This window comes from Morone saxatilis, unplaced genomic scaffold (genome assembly GCF_004916995.1).
Source record: "Morone saxatilis isolate NCDOM2014 unplaced genomic scaffold, NCSU_SB_2.0 Contig0, whole genome shotgun sequence".
Lineage (NCBI taxonomy): Eukaryota > Metazoa > Chordata > Actinopteri > Moronidae > Morone > Morone saxatilis.
This window is the reverse complement of record NW_023339650.1, coordinates 13,215,895-13,236,068: the sequence shown is the minus strand read 5'-3', so window position 1 is coordinate 13,236,068 and position 20,174 is coordinate 13,215,895. Positions and strand designations below refer to the sequence as shown.

The window sequence follows — 20,174 nt, the reverse complement described above, 5'->3', positions numbered from 1 at the left end:
TATAACAGTTGTCACAGACCAGTAAACATCCAAATCCTACATTACATGCATGTACTCAAAGAATGTTGCAATGTAATAAAAATTATACACATCTATATACTATATTATTTAAATTAAATTAAATGAATTACGTAGGCTCTCCATGGTAATGAGGTGGCCTCTTACCATTCATGACATGCACCTGCAAAAAACAACACTCAATATTATAAATCTAGTCTGAGTTCAGTGAAAATAGTGCATGTGGAGTCAAACTTGGCACCTCATTATTAGCATTCAGAGCGGAGCTGTTAAATTTTATGAGCATTTTAAAAAATAAGCCTCTCCCCATCCACTCAATTTCAATTATACTTTCAAGTGGAGAAAGGGGTCCTATAGCTGCACTTCATTATCCAACAATACAGCATCCCAGAATGGCCCTCAGTTAATCAGACTGAATTTAGAAAGAAAAAAAACATAATGTACAATGTATGTGGATTACATGCAGACTATTTGGTGTTAGATGTAGGAATATACACTGTGCCACATTATCAGATTTCAATAAGTAATCAATATTATATTAAAATATTTCCACTGGCCACTTAACATTGTGTCAAATGTTCAATAGGCCTAAATGTGGATAAAATAGATATAGATAGAATACATTTACATATAAGATGTTTAATTTTGGCTATGTAAAGGAAATCTGTTGTGATGTCAACAATCGAAAGAGAGAAGTGTTTTTTTGTGTTGATTGGACACAATATGCTCCAGCAGAGGGCAGTCTGCACAAAGGTTTTGTACTGTAAACAGCCGCATTGGATGAGTACTACAACATGAGTAGCTAGAAAGATTATACCAAACACCACACATTTTGCAGAGTAATTATTCACTGTATTGTTCAATAATCCATCAGAAGCACACAGTACACATGGCTTTATTTGATCTATAATAGATGTAGACAAACAAGGGTTTTACGGTAAGCTATATATTTTGTTTATGACCCCTTACAGCCACATAGCAAAAAAAGGTTTTGGTGGTAGAAGAAATATAAAATAAGCACAATGAGATTACAATTAAGTCACTAAATCCCAATCTGGATATAACATTGCCCAGAGATTTCTCATCAGGGGTCAAAGGGCCCAACCCCTTTCACTTTTTATGCTGTTCAATTGTGCATGGCTGTAATCCCAAACTGGCAAGCCTCTTAGGAAATATGATTTTCAATCTGCAGAGCATGTGGTTTCCTCTGTTTTAACACATGGCCTTACAGCTTCCCATGACTTGTCAGCTCTTGGGAAACAGCTGTCAGATTTCAGCTGATTCCACTTGAGAGGAGTGTCAGTCACTGTTGCTGTCTGTGTTCCAATACAGTCAATGCAAAAAACACAGCAATACTCTTGTACACATACTGTTATAGGCTATTTTACTCTTAATTATGAATTGTAATCTTTCATCACAAACAATGTCTCTGTGGTACATGAACATATTTTACCGCAATGTGTGTACAGCACTATACTTTTGATTAATAACAGGATTTTTACATCAGTGCAGGGAGCTGTTTTTTCTTATAGATCTGGGCTACCCTCTTGAGGCTGTAGTGGGAAAAACAAATACATTTATACATTTGAAATATTGATTCCTCTCTGTGGTCATTCACTATAAAAAGAACACATTTTAAATTAAACGCAGGACTCCGAACACAAACTTAAAAAAACAGCTGAATTTAAACAAATGAGAGAGTTAAAGACAATGGGGATGGGTGAGGTTGTGGCGTTTGTAAAGAGAACCCTCAGAATCTCCTAAGGCATCAGTGCGCAGCTGTACGTCTTATAACGGAGGGTGGAGCGTGGTTACAAGGATGCAGATAGTGAGGTAGACCTCTCTGAAACATAACAACAGCATCATTTCATACAGTCAACCACTGCTGCCATCTGTGGGAGCCAAATCGAGCCTGCAGCGAGACGGACGCGCGGCAGGGTCCAATGGCGCAGCCCGCTGACGCACGACGTCAAAACGCGGACCAATGCAGTCCCTCGGTGGGCGGGTCTTTCCCTTGTATTCTGATTGAAACGGTCTAGTTTGTATTAGTTCAACGAGCAGGGAAGCAGGAAGAACGGGGGGGGAAATCTTTTACCAAACAGCTACTTAAACTGTGGATACTGGCCATTCCTTTGCTCCGTTATGGCAGATGCGGAATGATATGAGCTCCAGCCGGGCGCGCCGACTCGTCACGGTTTCATTGTCTGCGGTGCCTGAATCTTACCAGGCTGCATTTACAAGGATGCATCAGATGATAACTGCGCAGGGATGCCTCCGCTGAACATGGACAAACAGGGCGTCTGTTACAATGATGAAGGCTGCTTCCTTTTTGTTTTGAACACGGGCCACCCAACGCTGGCCATGGACAACTTCAACGCTCCTCTCATCCGTCGTTCTTATGAAGAACATTGCGCAATGCAGTGAAAACCGGATATCGTTGTTGTTGTGGATTTTGAATTGGTAGTGAATATATTACCTAATAAACTGGTATTCAACTGGGTATCCATTCCCAGTACAGCCTGTATACATTCTCCAGAGCGCGTCGGTGCACGGTCGATGTAAGGAGCTTTGTCCAGTGGTGAGAGCCACTCTCTGAGGGTACAGATGAGAGGCAAACAATATCATCAACCACTGAAGTTGACAGCGCCTTGGGAGAAGGATGCTGGTTTTGGGAGGAAGCTTAAAACCTACAGGAATCATACCAAGATAATAGCACAGCCTGGGATCGTGATGAAAGTCCTCCGCAGGAAGAGGATTGTGTTATTTATGGCCTATTTCCTACTGTTGGTCCTCACTATGCTTAACTTGGCTAATTATAAATGGACTAAGGAGCCACAGCAGTGTAACCATCAGATGAGGAGCACCACTTATCAGAGCAGATCTGACATTCGCTTCCTGTACAGGCCCTCTCTGGCTAAAAAGAGACAGCTTATCTATGTTCTGACCACCTGGAGGTCAGGCTCGTCCTTTTTTGGGGAGCTTTTTAACCAAAATCCCGAAGTGTTCTTCTTGTATGAGCCAATGTGGCACATCTGGCAGAAACTGTACCCGGGAGATGCAGTGTCTTTACAAGGGGCAGCCAGGGACATGCTTAGCTCCTTATACCGCTGTGATCTGTCTGTTTTCCAACTTTACAACAGCCCCGGGGGCAAGAATTTTACCTCCCTGGGACTATTTGGGGCTACCCTCAATAAAGTGGTGTGCTCATATCCCCTCTGCTCAGCCTACAGGAAAGAGGTGGTGGGGATGGTGGATGATAAGGTGTGTAAAAAGTGCCCCCCTCAAAGCCTTAGACTGTTGGAGGAGGAGTGCCTCAAATATAGCACCATAGTCATTAAAGGGGTGCGCATTTTGGACGTTAACGTGTTGGCCCCACTCATGGAGGATCCATCCTTGGATTTGAAGGTGATACACTTGGTCAGAGACCCGCGGGCAGTGGCCAACTCCAGGATCAAATCCAGACACGGTCTGATCAGGGAGAATTTACAGGTGGTCCGCAGCAGGGACCCTAAACTTCGCCGGATCCCTTTTGTGGATCCTGGTCACAAAGCCAACAAGAAGGATGGCTCAGACTACCACTCCATAGGAGCCATGGAGGTGATCTGTGACCGCACCTCCAGGACTTTGAGGACCGCCTTAAACCCACCCAGCTGGCTGAAAGGGAAGTACATGGCTGTGCGGTATGAGGACCTGGTTGAGAACCCAGTTAAGACCTTGCGGAACATCTACCGCTTTGCCAACCTCACCACCAACCATGAAATCGAGTCATTCGCGCTGAACATGACCAGCGGCTCCAGCTCCTCCTCTAAGCCATTCATAGTCTCATCCAGGAATGCCACACAAGCTGCTAGTGCATGGAGAACAGTGCTCAGCATTCAACAGATCAAACAAGTGGAGGACTACTGCCACCACGCCATGTCTGTTCTAGGGTACGACAGAGTCAGAACAGCTGGGGAGGCCAAGGACTTGAGCAAATCACTACTGACACACTCCAAACTGTGAAAACGTACTCGCCACCAAAGACCTTTTAATTTAATGTTTATTTTGCATCGAGTGCCGTTTCCTCTTATTGTGGAATTAAAGCTTTACTTTAAATCAGTGTCCGAAGATCTCCACTGGCCACATTTGGAATGTATCATGTTTCCCTCAGTTGAATTGCAGTGGAATTTGAAAGGACCACTCCTTTTATACTGGAATATTGGATGTTTGACAATGCAAGGCCTACGAACAATGACTTAATTAGTGAAGCTGCAACAGTGAAAAAAACAACAACTGTATAATTCATGTATCTTGTTATGATGACACAACAAAGTGGATGTTTTGGGGTTATTTTTGAATGTTAAAAACCTTACAAGAAATCTGTTTTTTCAGTCTCCATACTGTCTGTAAAAGTGAAAATAGTTGATGAAAGAAAAAAAACAAAGAACAACTGATTTAAAAAAAAAAAGCTGCTTAATGTTTATTTGTAAGATCTGGTTGAAGTCAGAGACAATCAATAAATTGGTTTGTTGATGTGCCATAGGTAGAGGTGTGATGAGTAGGCTACATCAGAGGTAGCAGTAGTGCTATTTCTAGATTTTTAAAAAATGAGGATGTCTTGATTTTTGTCACCAAATCCTGGTAGGATGATATCATGCACTGTGGACAATGTCATGGCTCTGGAGCTGGAAAGTCTCTCTCAGTGTCAGTGTAAGCAGTCTGTTCTACCATTTCAAATGTTTACAATTGCTTGCTCTTATAAAAACACATGATCTGGGAATATTGCATCAAGTAAAGTTCACAGTTAACAAGACAGTTTATGCATCTGTGTTGAACAAGCCGCACTGCTGTACATGTAAAAATCATGATCAAAAACACAAGCGTTACGTCAGTGGTTCTCAAAGTTTGGTGCATGAGGCAAGGTTCCCTTAAAAATGCAAATAAAATAAAATACAACATGGTGAGCCACTGGATTTAATCAATGTTGGAATAACAAAAACCTATGCTATTAATATGTATTTTTAATTACATATAGGTTTTGTAATAATTTAGCTCTTTGTATGTATGAGATGTTTCAAGGCATACCTTAGTTCACTGCATTATGCACCACTGTGCCTTCCCTCACCATTTGAGAACCATTGTGCTGGAATAATGCCACACATTTGGGCTACATAACTTGAAGGTGCCCTGTGGAGGTTTACTGTAAACAAAGTTTCTGTTTACATTCAGCATTTCTCACCAAACAACGTTGTGTGTATCTTCAAGGTCTAATTATAATAATAATAATAATACATTTTATTTAAAGGCGCCTCTCTGGGCACTCGAGGACACCGTACAACACAAAAAAATAAAAACAGTAAGAAACAAGAAATAATATAATATGTTTAATGCATTCTTTCGTTGTGAAATTATTGCAAAGCATATTTTTCTTAACCTGCATGGTTCACATCGGTGTACTTCCTGGCAGTCTTCTTCTTCCAGCCTTTGCTGGTGCATTGATATTTCTTAGTACTTTACCTGTACAGCCGTGGAATAGTGTGGAACCATTGTCAGAAATGTGTATTCCAACATCTGCACGAATGCACACACTAGAAACATTGCTTTATAATGTGAGTAGTGGTCAAACCTCCACAGGGTACCTTTACGTATGTGTCATAAATATGTTATTTGTAATAGTCAGAAATACTGTATTCTTAAGTTGGTAGAAGTAATTACTACAGTCGCTTGAGAACTTCAATTTTTTGGCACCACAACCTCAAATATTTCCGAGAAATGGCTCAACAAGGGGAATACACTCATGTGAATTGCCTAAATACATGATACTTATGAGTATAAAAGTTAAAGGGTCCTGTGGTTTAATGACAACCACATGACCACTGGTTTTCCTCCTACTACATGTGGTTTTAGATGTGCTGAGGCTAAAGCTTCACTTCCGTAAAAGAGCTCAGTTGCATTTGGTTTTGTGATGCTGCAAGTGCCCAAAAAGTTACACTCGGAAAGCTGAGCAGGCAAGAGTTTTCCCTCAAGGTTACGCAGAAAAGTTGTAATACTTTGTTGTGAGCAGTTTGTTCCTCCTGCACAGAGATAGATGTTGTAGCTGGTGGGCTTATGTCAATGAGTAGTTTTTAATGAAAATAAGGTTTGTGGTTCATCTGAAGGAACTGTCATACAGGGAGAGCGTTTTAGGTGACCTGTACAGACAGTAGCTCCAAATCTCTGCAAACCACACAAACTAGTAAGATTGTACTCTGAATTAGATGGAGGAGGATTCCTGGTGAAAGGCTGTTGCTATCATTCGGTCTCCTTGGCTCAGAACAAAACTGAATTCAAACTCCAGTGCAAACAAAGGGGAATACATTGTATGTTTTTGTAATTAAGAACACAAACAGAGGAGCATTCCATAGATGCACCGATGCATTCAAAACATAAAGAAGCCCTCACTTCAAGGACAATGGCTTTATTAATGTGAGAGAAACAGTTTGCATATCCACAAAGCTTAACCTTCACAGATTGGATTTGTGCAGCACACAACACCCTGCTTCACACAAGGGGGGAGGGGGCCCTGAGATTTATAAAGATGCGCTCAGAAGGCACATGCACATAGTCTCTTATCTGAATGCTGTTAATATACTTAAGCATTTGGATGTATTTTAGCTTGCTGCAGAATGATAAGCAAGACAGGGAGAGCGACGAGGGGCTAATAAATTCAGTGGAATACATTTTGAATGAGTTAAAAAGGATTGCGGAGGAAAACAGTGCAATAAAAGTTTAATAAGGAGTTGAGGAAGAGCAGAGCAAAGTTGGCAAAAAAATACCATTTCAGCTGATTAAGGGAAATACCGTAGCTTTCAATCACAGTGGATGCTCATGAGCAATTCCCCCTTAAGCGTGAAAGCAAGACATTATGTAACCAAGTAGCACGAAGCAGCTTTACTAGCAATTAATGTGTGACCAGAACTGTTGCATTATAACTTTGCTTGCTGTGTCAAAAGTACACTGTGCACACATAGGTCAATTTCTGCCTCCTGTTTGTTGTGTAAGGCACATAAACTGTAAGTTTAAGCGACGAATGTCAGCTATTAAATTCCTTGAAACTAAAGCAAAACAAGCTAAGAAAATCATCAGCAGAGTAACAGAAAGAGCAATGGCCTTTGTTATTGTTATTTCTCCCTCTGCAAGTGTGTCTTTGCATGCATGTCAGCACAAGGGGGGTGCATGACCTTTCCGGAGCTATTGCAGCTCTTGACTCCCGGTCGGGCCCCTCTTAGATGCCCTGGCCAGTGACCCCATTCACTGTGGGAGGCAGGAGTCTTAGCCTCAGGCCAGCGGGGGCTGAAAGGCTGGGGTTAGAAGTAACTCCTGGAGCTTCAGGCCTCCATGGCGAGAGCTGCAGCAGTGCCAAGACCCAGGTCTCCCTCCAGCAGGTCTTCCTGGTGCTCGGATCCGGAGTCGCTTCTTTGAGATTCAACCTGGTCCTCGGTTTTCTCCAAATTAATGAAGGTGAAGTCATCTGGTTCGATCTCACGCAGCTCTTCGTCCTGAAAAGCAAGTGGAAAATTATAATTGATAGCTTTATATATTTATATACTTTGCACAGTATATAGCAACACAAGTCTTACCTCCTGGACTTGGGCTCTGCCGAAGAGTCTTGCAAATACCCCACACCACTGTGGCAGTGAGTCAGTCAAAGGAGGGCCACAGTGTGTCAGCAGCGGCTTCAGATATCTGTGACCTTGTTAAGGTTGCATTATGGCAGAGTTGTGTGTCAATTACAGTAAGCAGGAGAGAGGAAATTGCTTTGTTTTTAGCTGTTTCCAGATCTGGCCAGAGGCCACAAAGTTATAACTGTAATTAATTTTAGCAGAACCAAAGCACATCCCACTAGGGGCACATTTTGCGATTATGTGTGGAAAAAAAGTAACGGATTTTAGACGCTTCATAAAGATGATCAAGGTGTAACATCTTAGTTGTATTAGTATAGCTAATTATGTTAATTATGGGTGGGACCAAAAGGGTTAAGAGGAATGTTGTTTTAGCCGCAGATGTGGGTGGGCAAATCAGAGGCCGCTGACTATGTTAGAAAGAATTGGCTAAAATTAGTAATTCTTTTCTGGAGAAAAACATACACATATCCATAAATGAGAATATCTTTTACAGAAGTGAAATAAATAGGAACAGTAACAATGGGACTGTTTTACCATGTACTGCTGTCAGAAGTATTCTTTTTAACCATACTTCCTGTTTGGTCTTGTTTTTTACAATGCAAGCAAAAAGTAAAAATATAAAATGCAACAAAGACTGCCACACTTCCACCAGGCACAGCAGTGAGAGGCTAAACAATGACACAGCCATTTTCAGATTTCACTGACATCACTGCACTCATTCTCATAATGCAATGTCGAAATGATAAACATATATGATATTATATTAAGCATAATGTTCCTCTTATATGGCCTTTGTCAGCTTGCCATCATTAAGTGCCGGTGGTTTTTTCAACACAGAATACTGCAGAGAGCTGGATATTAGTCATTCGAGCTTTAGGTGCTATTTTTGTTCCAGTTTGTAAAGATGTTAGCATATTTAATATACACATACCAGCTCTTGTCTGCTGCTGTCTTAAGTAATAAAAGCCCACGATAAAATATGCAATAAAGGAGGACGCCCTGGTAGCTCACTTGGTAGAGCCTTACTGCAGCAGCCTGAGTTCAATTCCAACCTGTGGCCCTGTGCTGCATAAAAGTGCAAAAATTAATCTTTTTACAAAAAAAATTACAACAAAAGACTTTCCAGGAGGGAGCGCCTTACAAGAGCACAGCTGCAGAGGGCTTGATAGAGATAAAAAATAATTTACTCACAGAAAAAAGGCTGTGTTATCTTGTTTCAGGCAAGACGGGTCAGTCTCGCACTTGATTAAAACCAGAGGCAAGGTCAGAACTGGTCTATAAATGTGTTTAAGTGTTGATAAAAGGCAATAGCGGCGAGCATGTCTCGAATTAGTGAGAGCAGGAGTAGGAAGCTGTTTTTGGATGCCAGATATTAGTCCTCTGCAGGTGTTGTGGGCTAAAATCAAACACCTATGATGGAATGCAGTCACTTGATAACAATATGCTATATTACACACCCACAAATACCTCTTTTGAGGCCTAGATTTCTGCAAACAGTAGCTTGGTGACAGCCGATCTTGTAATACATTTGATTCTGTATCCTATCCATTGTAGGCCCTAAAAATGGCAGCACACTTACTAGCTTTTAGCTGTAAACAATAGTTCTGATTAATAATCAGATCCTTAATAAAGCCCTTCTGCAGGTGTTCATACTTTGCTCTCCTTGTGACTTGGAAAAAGACAAAACAATACTTAAACAATCCTGTAATTTCTGGACGAAAGCAACCTTTGTACCCCAGAGCCTATAATAAATAATGCGGGACTTAGACGTGGCACGCAAGTACACAATCCCCTGGCATGAGCACAAAAACAAAGGGGAGAGGAAACTGATCTGTTATTTGGTGCCAATTCTTACATTCTAGTGCTGTTATCAGCAATATGCAAGAGGTGGGAATTATGGGCACCATTCTGCCAGCTAACTGGATTTATTTATAAATGTCTCAAATGAGGAAGAGAGGGAGAGAAAAGAGGGCAGAAGATGAAAAGGTAGAAAAGGAGGGAATAATGACTTCCTTGGGACCTGCAGGAGTGAGTTGTCTTCTTGTCGGCACGGTGTCCTCCTGCTCCATGCCGGCATCATACTAGACAGCGATGGTAATTATAACTGCTGGTGCTGCTTTCTGCTCCACAACAGTGTCAGGTTGTTTGTGTGTGTGTGTGTGGGAAAAGGTGCTGAGTAGTTGTGTGGAGGTAGAAGCCCAACTGCTGGTTCGCCGCGGCAAGCTCATTCCCTTCCTACATGTCACCTTTTCCTGACCTCTAATCAGTCAGTGGGGGAAAGTAGGTACCTGAACACATTTACTCCACTACTGTACTTCACACTTAAAAGAGCAACAAAATAAAGAAGATGAACTGTCCTCATTTTTAAAAAAAAGAATTCAATTAAATGGATAAAAGATAAATAGATCAATACAAATATTTCAAAATAGGTTTAGGTTTTTCTCAGGTAGATAGGAGATAACCCAAAACCATCTGAAACATATGTCTGTTTAAAGAGTGTAGGTGTCTCATTTGAATGTTAAAAAAGCATCTTGATAACCCATTTTTTAACACATTAAATTAGAATCTGATGATTTCTAATTTAAGAACATAATTTTTTTTGGCTGTGACAATATCTCCACATTAAACAAACAGTTTGGGAAACATGCTTATTCCCTTTTTTGCAGCTAATTAGACAGTTAGATGCATACAATTATCACATCTGTTAAATATGAGGTGCCAGCTTGAAGCCGTTAGATTAGCTCAATGATTAGCGAGCCTGTCTCTGTCCAGTGGTTTGCTTCTATTTCTTTCATGCATAGCGACTTCCTGGAGTCTTGTTCTCATTGTGAAGTTTCCAGATAATCAGCCCAGACTCCAGGAAGTAGACAGATTTTTGTTCATAACTGTATTGTAGTGGGAAATATTGCACTTTTTTTAGCCCACTACATCTATCTGACAGCTGCATTTCCCTTGCAGATTCAGATTTTTACATATGACTCATATTATCATCTTATTAATACAACGCATTGTGAGAGATTACACTACCCAACTGTGTGTAAAGTATATACAGTAAAATTAGATTCACTCTGAGCAGCCATAACAATAAAATGCTGCTTGCAATGCATCAGTTATAAAAATCCAACAATATAAAGCACTCTGAAAGGGGCCATACTCCATAATGAATACTTCTACTTGTCTGTCACACACACAATACAAAATGTCAGCAGCTCATATTTACAGTTGGTGCCACCTCTCTCTATTTTTGTATGGTGTTGTTTATGCTTTGCTACTGTGGTATTTATATCATACATATAAGTCACGCCACAGATTCATGCAAAGACCAAGCCAACCATGTAATGCAGCCACCCTGGGTGTCTTAAACATGGGTGCCCTCTGAGATTCCAATGTCAAAACAAAAACATTGGTTTCCAGCCCCTAAACCACAGGCTGCAAACCCCTTCAGCAGCAAAGATCAAACAGGCTTTGATGTCTGTCAAAATCAGTGCTTAGAGTAAAACGTTTGTCCTAATGAGCCTTAAAGTCCAGCCGACGGGCAAACAGTTAAGTAAAGCAGCAGTACAGTATTCCTTTAGGATGAGACACCAGCGAGCCAGGCTGAGGCTCAATTACCTGGCAGCAGGATCCAGGCTGAGGCTCCTCTCACCTGGTCCACATCAAAGCATCTCCATAATACGTTTTTTTTTTTTTCCATCAATAGGAAACAGTGGCCAGGACTGCGCCTTTCATCCTGCTCACGGCTTCTCTCATCCACCCTCGCTCTCTCTCTTCCTCTCTCTCGCTCACATTTGCGTGCATCCACAAACATTCTGTCAAATGTGCAAATTAACCCACTATGTAGACTTTTAACCATAGCCAACGGGTATGGGTACACTCTGTTTAGTTACTATGGTTACACAGATTGCAATGTTGTGTTGCAAGCTATGAAAGCTTGAAATCTCTGTAACCAGTGTTTTCAGTGTGTCATATGTGTGTGTGTGCTAGAAACATTTATCAACTCTATGGCTGCCTTGGTAGACCTAGTTTTGGGGGATGGCTCTGATCTTATCCTTCATGCCCTCTTCTCTGCCACTGACTCCAGACTGTCCAGTTCTAGCCCGAGCACAGAGCTGCCCTTCCTTTACTAGCTTGTTGAGTCTGCTGGCCTCACCAGCCTTGATGTTGCCACCCCAGCACACCACAGCAAAGAACAGTGTTACTACAGACTGGTACAAGGTCTGCAAGAGCCTGTTGAACACACTGAAAGATATGAGTCTGAGGAAGAATAGGCATCAGTGTTGTGAGATCAGTCCAGTCCTTGATTTGGACCCCAAGGTACTTGTATGAGTCCACCCTCTCCACTTCCTCTCACTACATGATAACCGGCCTTCTGTTTATCTGGTAGCCTTTTGATCTTACTGATTGAGTTTCAGGTAAAATCTCTCCATCAGTTCTCTGTATGCTCTGGATGGTGTTGAAGGTGTTGGAGAAGTCGAAGAACATGACTCTCACAGAGCTCCCCTGCTTCTCCAGGTGTGAGAAGGTCGTTGTGTGTCAGGAAGATGATGGCATCCTCCACCATCCTCCGATGTGTGAAGATGTAACGTGTTGATTAGTGAACTTTAAAGGTGCTGGTAGGTAGATTCTGTTACCTTGGTGCAGATTCAGGAGAGTTGTTATTATTTCCAGCATTTAAGCTATATTTATCGTGAAAGTGGTATTAAAGTTCTCAACTAACTCTTAGCAAAGCGAATAAGCAAATAATAAGCAAATGTTCCAAATATCAAGTCATAAATGCTTTACAAAGTGTTTTTATTCAGTTGTTTTTTCAATCCTGTCTAGACTTTTATTCAAAGTGTATTGTCAGAAAGTGTGTATAATTCTATGTAACATCACCTTCTGCTGATAACTGAATTCCAATCCTTTTGAAATTTCATCAAATATTGTCTGAAAAACACTTTCAACAGTTCAAAGCTGTATAGAACCTTTAATTAAGAGTATTTTTCCTCAAAGAGTAAGAGTTTCTTTATTTCTTTTGGGCAATAACTATAAAAAACAAGCAGTCTGTTCTGAGAAAAGTAGTGTTTGAATTAATGTTCTCAGAAGCTGCAAGGTTGTGCAACAACAAACCACGTAATGTCAAATAAAAGGCAGGAGGGACATTAAGTCATACCCGGTTCTGTGCTTTACAGGGATTTTTTAAGGTCTTCAACCACATTCACCTTTTCTGCATTTTGTGGTTTAAGAGCCTAAACCGAAAATGGGTTGGATTAGAAACTTCCAATCCTTGCTAATAAATCAAATACAAATGATTTTCTAAGATGAGCTTAAATGAATTAATTTATAATGTGAAGTACAAGGTTTGATGGAGACTTGGCAGAGTTTATCTCTCATCCGACACCATCCTGTGAAAAATGTTAGTGGCGGCAGTATCATGTTGTGAGGAGGATTTTCAGCAGCAGGGACATTGGAGACTTGTGAGGACACAAAGGAACAAGGAAGAAGCACTTCTCAAAGAACATTTTTAGAGGGTTCCAGACAATAAAGTGGAGCAACGTTGTATAAAAATATCCTATTGAATATCTAAGAATTACTTTAAAGAATTATTCACAGAGGTTTCCTATTCAGTTTGATAAAGTTTGAGATGACAAGGAACAATGTGAAAAAAAATCTACAAATCTAGCGAGGACATACAGACAAAACCAGAAAAACCTGAGGCTGTAATCGCTGCCAAACTTGTCTCGAGAAACTAATTACTTTGGTTGAAAGCTGAGGCTTCCGTTCTTAATACAGTCATAAAAGGTTTCTTGCGACACCACAAAATACAAAAACATTGAGGGATTTAAATTGTTGACACTGTAAAGACAGATTCCATTACCTCATAAACTCTGCTCTACTGAGTGTCACATTGTTGTCAGAGACAACTGAGATTCAACAAACCTAAGTATGACGCACGTTTCTCATGTGATTGAATAATCCAACATACTCGTTGATTTAAGACTGTCTTGTTTTCCATGAACAGAGCACATACAGCTAAACCTGCTGTTTTGGAACTTTTCTAATCCACAGTGATGGTTAATGGTTTACCAACAATGGCCAATCATATATTCAATTTAAATGCACTCCTCTAAAAAAATAAAAATAAAAAAATCAAATTTTAACATTAATACACTCATGCATTAAATGAATGTACTAATAGACCTGCATCTCATTGTTTTGCAGCGGAGATAGAGTCCATAAAGTAAAATGATGTGCTCCTTACTGAACACCGGGCCAGGTCATGGGGCCATTAATTGGTAAAATTAGATTAGTTTAAACTTAATGCAGTCCTCATGAAATTCCACTGCAGGGGACAGGGCCGTTTTCTTACTGCCAAATGATTTAACGATATCCTCTGCTTACAGGAACCCAGTTCACCCTGCAGTCAACAGTAAATACTTTAAAGCAATAGTTTGACATTTCGGGAAATACACTCATTCAATTTCTTGCCGAGAGTCAGATGAAAAGATCAATACTACTTTCATGTTTGTACGACAAAAATAAAGGCTACAGCGAGCAACTTGTTAGCTCAGCTTAGAATAAAGGCTGTTGTGGTTTAACCCACTGTAAAACCACAATTTATTCTTTATACACTTTAAATCTGGTTACATTTTTGTTCAAATTGATTTGATTAAACAAATGTAATATATTAAGCTAATTCATGAACTTTAGCAGTGCTGGTCGGTGGATTTTTTTTTAATGTCAAAAATATGTTTTTCTACATGCATACATAAATGCATTTTAATACACATTTAATGGAAAACTAGCATAATATGTAAGTTGTTTTGATACCACTGTGTTGACATATATACTGTATAAGTGCTTGGGGACCACCCACCTGAAGTAGTTCACAAACTTTCTGTTTGTTCTGCCATCAAAGAACATATGGGTCTTTCTTCACATTCCCTGAAACGAAGCACTCTGCTCTTTTTCCTTGTACTCATTGTATAATACTACTCCAGTGCATTAACCATTATGAGTGCCAGCAGATGTGAGAGTGCTCTGGAGAAGAAAGCAGTGAAAGGATACTTGTAGTCCAGACAGTGCCACAGGCCCCGTGTTGTGTCTGGCCTCCCTGTAGTAACCTGTAGGCCATGACAGAACCACTGTTACTCATTGACACACACAGACCCTCTGGGGTGGCTATATATGCTGCCTGATGGAAACGCTGGTAACATGCACCCCTGGATGGTCAGCAGGGCCATATCCAATGACCTTTTACAAGAGAAACCCCAGGCCCTGTGCTTATATAGGAAAATCCTTTTCAAAAAACTGCAAAGCCACTAGAGATCCCTTCCTGCTACAGTAAGAACATGCCCCCAGCGGACTCTCACCCTGGGCAAGGTTACATTTATCCATTTCCATGAGAAAAAGCCCTGGGGCTCGGCCTCGCCTCTCCACTGGGATTCTCCTCCAGACTTACCTGCCACGCTGCCTATTCTGCCTGCCCCCCTGGCCTCATAATGCCAGGGAGCTGCCCAGACCATGTCCCATTCACAGCGTGCGGATAAGAGTCAGGTCAAATAAGAAGATGAAAGAGAGGGAATGGAGTGCTGGGAAACAGTGATGGTGGGGTGGGAGGGGTGTGAGTTTGGGTGGGTGTGCCTGTGCAACAGAAAAGGCACACTGAGAAGGTCTGCATGCCAGCAAGGATGTGCAACGGACTATCATTTAGCAGGAAGCAAAAGTGCATTTCCTTCTCTTGAACCGCTTTTATACTTTGATGTCATGCGGTGTTAAAATAAACAACAGAGCCAAGATTAAAGGGTAGAAACTTATGTGTCACCGGGAGAGGATGGCAGGCAAATCCTCGCTTTGCACATTATGTGTAAAAATGCTACGTATTGTAAGTCCCTATAATGTGCAGCACGTGCAAAACACTACCTTAAGTAAAACACACTCAAAATGTGACGCAGTACAACCTTGCGGCACTTTTGTGGTGATTAAAAATAGCTCTTAAGCAAATTAAGTTTCATTGTCTTTGAATGTGGCTGCTGCTCTCCCACTTTGTTCCCTCCAGTGCAGAGAGCTGCAACTAAGCAGAAACCACAGTCCACTGTATACATATGTAGAATCACTTTTTACAAGCTGAGTATTGAGAATAAGTGAAGAATAGAAGCTGCTGAAGTCATCTGGAAAGCAAATGAAGCTGCAGAGTTTCTTTTTAATTATAATTATTTGGTCGTCTTAAAAGATGTTGTTATAAAAATCATTTCATCAGTGTTTATGGCGTCGTTTTAAGCCTTGTAAGATGTTTCCTACTGGCATCTGTCATTTTTCTCTCCATATTTTGGAAATGAGCTCCATGTTTTTAAAGTTTTATGTATACCGGCAGGGACTTTTCATGAAAAATTAATCCCCTGAATACCTAATCTGAATCACATAAAACTCTAGGTAGATCATTAGGCCTACTGTTCGCAATGACGTTAATGTCAATGTTTTAAAGCACACAAAAACAACTACTGACTGTAGTGTAATGCAATAATATTGAGTAGCACTAATGCCCAAGACTCTAAATGGGATTGATGAGAAATACCTGTACAAGAGCTATCAAGAAAGATAAGATAAGATAGATTTAATTGATCCCACAGCTAAATGGAGGCACAATGATAGTAAACAATGACCTCAGAGTGATGCTTTGCTGTCTGGTATATACAAAAATAATGTTTTATAACCTACTTTTTAAAAAAAATGCATTTTACATTGCAACATATGCAATATGTGAGGTATTTCCACTTATTTAAGCTTTCAATAGGTAGTTCTATGAATACTTTTTACATAATTGAACAGAGATTTACTGGACATCATATTTTGTATGCAGTCCTGAAGCTGCTGAAGCATGACTATTTCAAAGGGCCACTTGCAGCAGAACTGCACAGGTTCCTATTGAAATGGCAGTAAGCACAAAGACTGCGGCAATAAACAGAGCGGATAAAATATGCATTACAGAATAGTGACAATAAGGTGATTTTACCTCAAAAGAAAGGTCCTCTGGATTTTCATCTGCATCCACCCCCACTCTGTAGAGAATGAAACAAGTACAGTCAAGCCCTGACTCAATTCAATAAAAATGACAAGGAGACAGAGACAAATCCCTAGGGTCTGATCCTCCACTACATGTGAAGCTATACCTGTTCAAACTGTCTGTCTAGCGCTGTATTTGACTTCACAATGAAAGTGAAAGTCAGTGTGAAACTCAGCTCAGTTTGAACATGACCTTTCAAACAGTTTCATCAAAATCAGCCTCGTCTTCCACATCACACCAAGAAAATGTCAGCTGGGTAAACCTTTGATAAATGACAAAACAGCGTCGCAATTATGCTTGATATTCAGTTTGGCTGTGGTTATTACTCCGTCGAGGTGTGAACCTCACTTTGCTGCAGGCGTGCTCAAGCAGCAGGGCTGAGAGGAGAGGCCGACTGGCTGCTCGCTCACTCTGAATTGAAATAAAGTGACTCAGCACTGGCCGGTGACAGCCTAGTGAGCTGCTTCATCGCGGAAACAAGGGCGTTTTCTCATCGCATCTATATACTGAACTGAACCCCCACACTGCAGCCCCATCATAACTTCATTCTTCTCCTTTCTGAAGTCAAGTGATAATAATTTCTGAAATCATTTACAGTTATACAATAGTCACATGTCCTCAGTACACTGTGGGTGTGTAATTTCTCACAGAGCTCAGTGGGATGCTGAGCGCGAGATGGCTGTCGATGCTAGTTCTTACAGGTCAGCAGTTAACTCTAATAGCCTAGCATTACTCCTGCAAGGCTCAGGACATTTTGAGATACCACTATCACTGTGCACTGTGTGTGTGTGTGTGTGTGTGTGTCTTTGTGTGAATCTTGAATGTGCTGACGCCAAAGCCTTTCACTGAGAGGTTTGTGCAATAACACAACAGAGAGGTGCTTCTCATCAGAGCGTTAGAGTACTGAGACTACTTAAGGTCGTGCTGATTTTTTTTGTCTTGGCTGCTGTCCCTCCACGTTACATCTTTGATGTTTGTCTTTGCGGTGTTTCAATTTCTTCCTCTCTGACCATCGCTCCTTTTGTTATTGGTTCTCACATGCAGTATGAATGGAGGCTATTATTAACCTTTCCAATAAAATCAAGGGCATTAACTTGATTGGCTTGTTGTGGCCTATCCTAACAAACCATCCATCAGTTTGTTGTCTTTTTCACCATCTGTCCCTGTCTCTTCCTCTCTTTTTTGTTTTTTTCCCCCTTTAAGTTCCTCTCTACGCCCATCTTTATCTTAGCCCCATCAATCTTTTTCTGTTTCTTTATTTTTGCTACCTTTCTGTTCCTGTTTTATAAAATACTTTGCTGTCCTCGCTCTTCTTAGAAATGTCTCATTGTCTTCCACTTTCATCCAACTCTCTCCCTTTTTATCATCTCAACATCCATTTCACTCCCTCAGATCACTTTTCCTGTCTTTATCACCTCCCACCTCTTCTGTTTCTTTGTCTCCTCCTACCACCATCTCTGGTTCTCTGCTTCTCTATTTATTTTCTGCCCACCACATGTATCTATTCTGCAGAAAGGAGTGACTGAGGTTGAAAATGTGCTAAAATTGCAGATGAATACAAAGAAGGTTCTGGGAATCTGTCTTTATTATGCAACATTGTCTGGGTCCACACTCGAGCAAGTTGTTTTGGTGTAGTGCAAAGTGTTGTGGCTGTGACGCATTGCCTTCAGCTGGCGAGATACATTCCATGGCAATAGGCTCTGTCACTGAGAGGCCAGGCTGATAAACAGACGGGAGGGCAGATAAGGTGTGAGGGGAAAGAGCAAGAAGAGGAACACAAGCTGAGGCTAGCGCCAAAAGAATAAAGGGAGGAGAGCAAAAACAAGAGAGTGAGTTCCAGTTTCCTGAGCGCGATGGTGAGTGAGATAGTCTGCAGTGACATGAGAGTGACAGAATGAGTAGGTGCTGCTGGTGAGAGGGAGAAATGGTGAGTTTGGTGAGTAAAAGATTGACTAAGAGACAGGACAAGACAGCCACAGAGACACAGAAAGACATAAAAGAGAATAGAAGAGAGTGGCGGTCTCTCTCAATAGCGATGCGAGAGAGGAATAAGAACATTAGAGATAACAAGGCGGGAGGGGCTCTCTCACAGTGACCCTTTGCCCTTTTACCCTTCTCTGCAACACACTGACATTCAATATAGTCAAATTTAAACTAATCTAACTACTCTATGACTGTGTTCACAGACAACAATCTGCAAATGAGTCAGCCAGAGGCACACTGGAGGAGGAAAGAAAGAGGAGGAAAGTCTGTAAACTTTGAATACATTTATATCTACTTCAGGAAATAGGGTCTGAAACAATAGCTGAGTCACTGATACTTCTGTAATGAGCCTCCATAGAGGTATGCAATCCTGCTTTGGCCCAGTTACCTCCCAAAATGAGGTGGAGTTCCTTCCATTCTGCAGGGAAATCACACACGTCCAATCAGTTCAGTCAAAAAAGAAATACACAATGGAGTAACTCAATATCCCGCAATCTGGCGAGATTGTAAGATTGAGTTGTGCATGCTTTTCTAACACTCATCTACAGCCTCCAAAACCAAAGTCTATACTTCCTTCTCTGTTAGTGGGCTCTTAATGTGCTGATACCATCTCAACTGTCTTGTGCCAAGCTCCACTGTGACTAAAATATCTCTGGGCACATTCCAGGATGACATAGCGCGCTGCACAAGGCCTTCACTGACGACTCATCCAGGCTTTTGGAGAATGTTGCTATTAATATGAACACATTGTGAGGTTTCTGTGTTTGTGCTTTTTTAAAATTGTCAGAGAAAGTAGCTGATTTTTTTTCAATACATCTGTACTATATCTTATCAACACATTTATAAACATAAAAAGGTTGGAAATTACACACGAGAAGGATGTAGAAAGCACCCACGCACACGCATAAACACCTCCTTGCATGCTAATATTTCCACTGTGCCTCACAGAGAAGAAGAAGAGGAGCAAAATAACTAAGGCCTTGAGCAATGATGTATTATGTGTGTATGTACATACATGTGTGCCTGTGTCTCTGTCGTGTTGTTATCAGGCAGGCTGGCAGTGGTTGGCTGATAAAGCTGCTTGGTGTGCTGTAGGCGTACTGTACGCAAGGCCTCCAGAGAAGACATCGCAGAAACGTCAACTACTTTTGATATATGGCTCATTTATAATATATCTTCTTGTCTCGGAAGGCAGTCTACAGGTAGAAGTTAACCGCGTTTACATGCAGGCAAAACATTTTCCTCGCCATCCTGTCCTCAGGATGAGAAAATCTCCACTCGATGTGATTAGCAGTACTGGTTAATAAACATTGGGATGAGTTTCTTCTTGAGTGCAAGTACTCAAGTAGCATATACTTCAACAGGCAGGATAAATTCAGTTACAACACTCCTCCCCTCTGCTGTGCAATTTCCTCTACTTGCTGTTTTGACAGAGAGAGAGAGAGAGAGAGAGAGAGAGAGAGAGAGAGATGGGGGAGCATGGAGAG

General features: G+C 41.1%; 2 protein-coding genes across 2 annotated transcripts in view; one reads left to right on the top strand and one right to left on the bottom strand.

Moving 5' to 3' along the window:
* The first annotated feature begins 2,046 nt into the window (after window positions 1-2,046).
* On the top strand, window positions 2,047-5,141 carry chst2b (carbohydrate (N-acetylglucosamine-6-O) sulfotransferase 2b). The gene has a single exon (XM_035653942.1). The coding sequence runs from the start codon at window positions 2,623-2,625 to the stop codon at window positions 4,018-4,020; it is 1,398 nt and encodes a 465-aa protein (XP_035509835.1). The 5' UTR covers window positions 2,047-2,622; the 3' UTR covers window positions 4,021-5,141.
* Window positions 5,142-5,336: 195 nt separating this feature from the next.
* The window catches only part of LOC118322303 (sodium/hydrogen exchanger 9-like), a 58,627-nt gene continuing 43,789 nt past the window's right edge, over window positions 5,337-20,174 (bottom strand). The window contains 4 exon segments of the mRNA XM_035653954.1: window positions 5,337-7,535; window positions 7,617-7,722; window positions 14,709-14,764; window positions 16,654-16,699. Of these exon segments, the coding sequence (XP_035509847.1) occupies window positions 7,344-7,535; window positions 7,617-7,722; window positions 14,709-14,764; window positions 16,654-16,699 (400 nt within the window). The 3' untranslated portion in view covers window positions 5,337-7,343.

Coding starts and splice junctions, on each gene's coding strand:
- chst2b (XM_035653942.1), top strand. CDS start 2,623: ATGAGAGGCAAACAATATCATCAACCACTGAAGTTGACAGCGCCTTGG.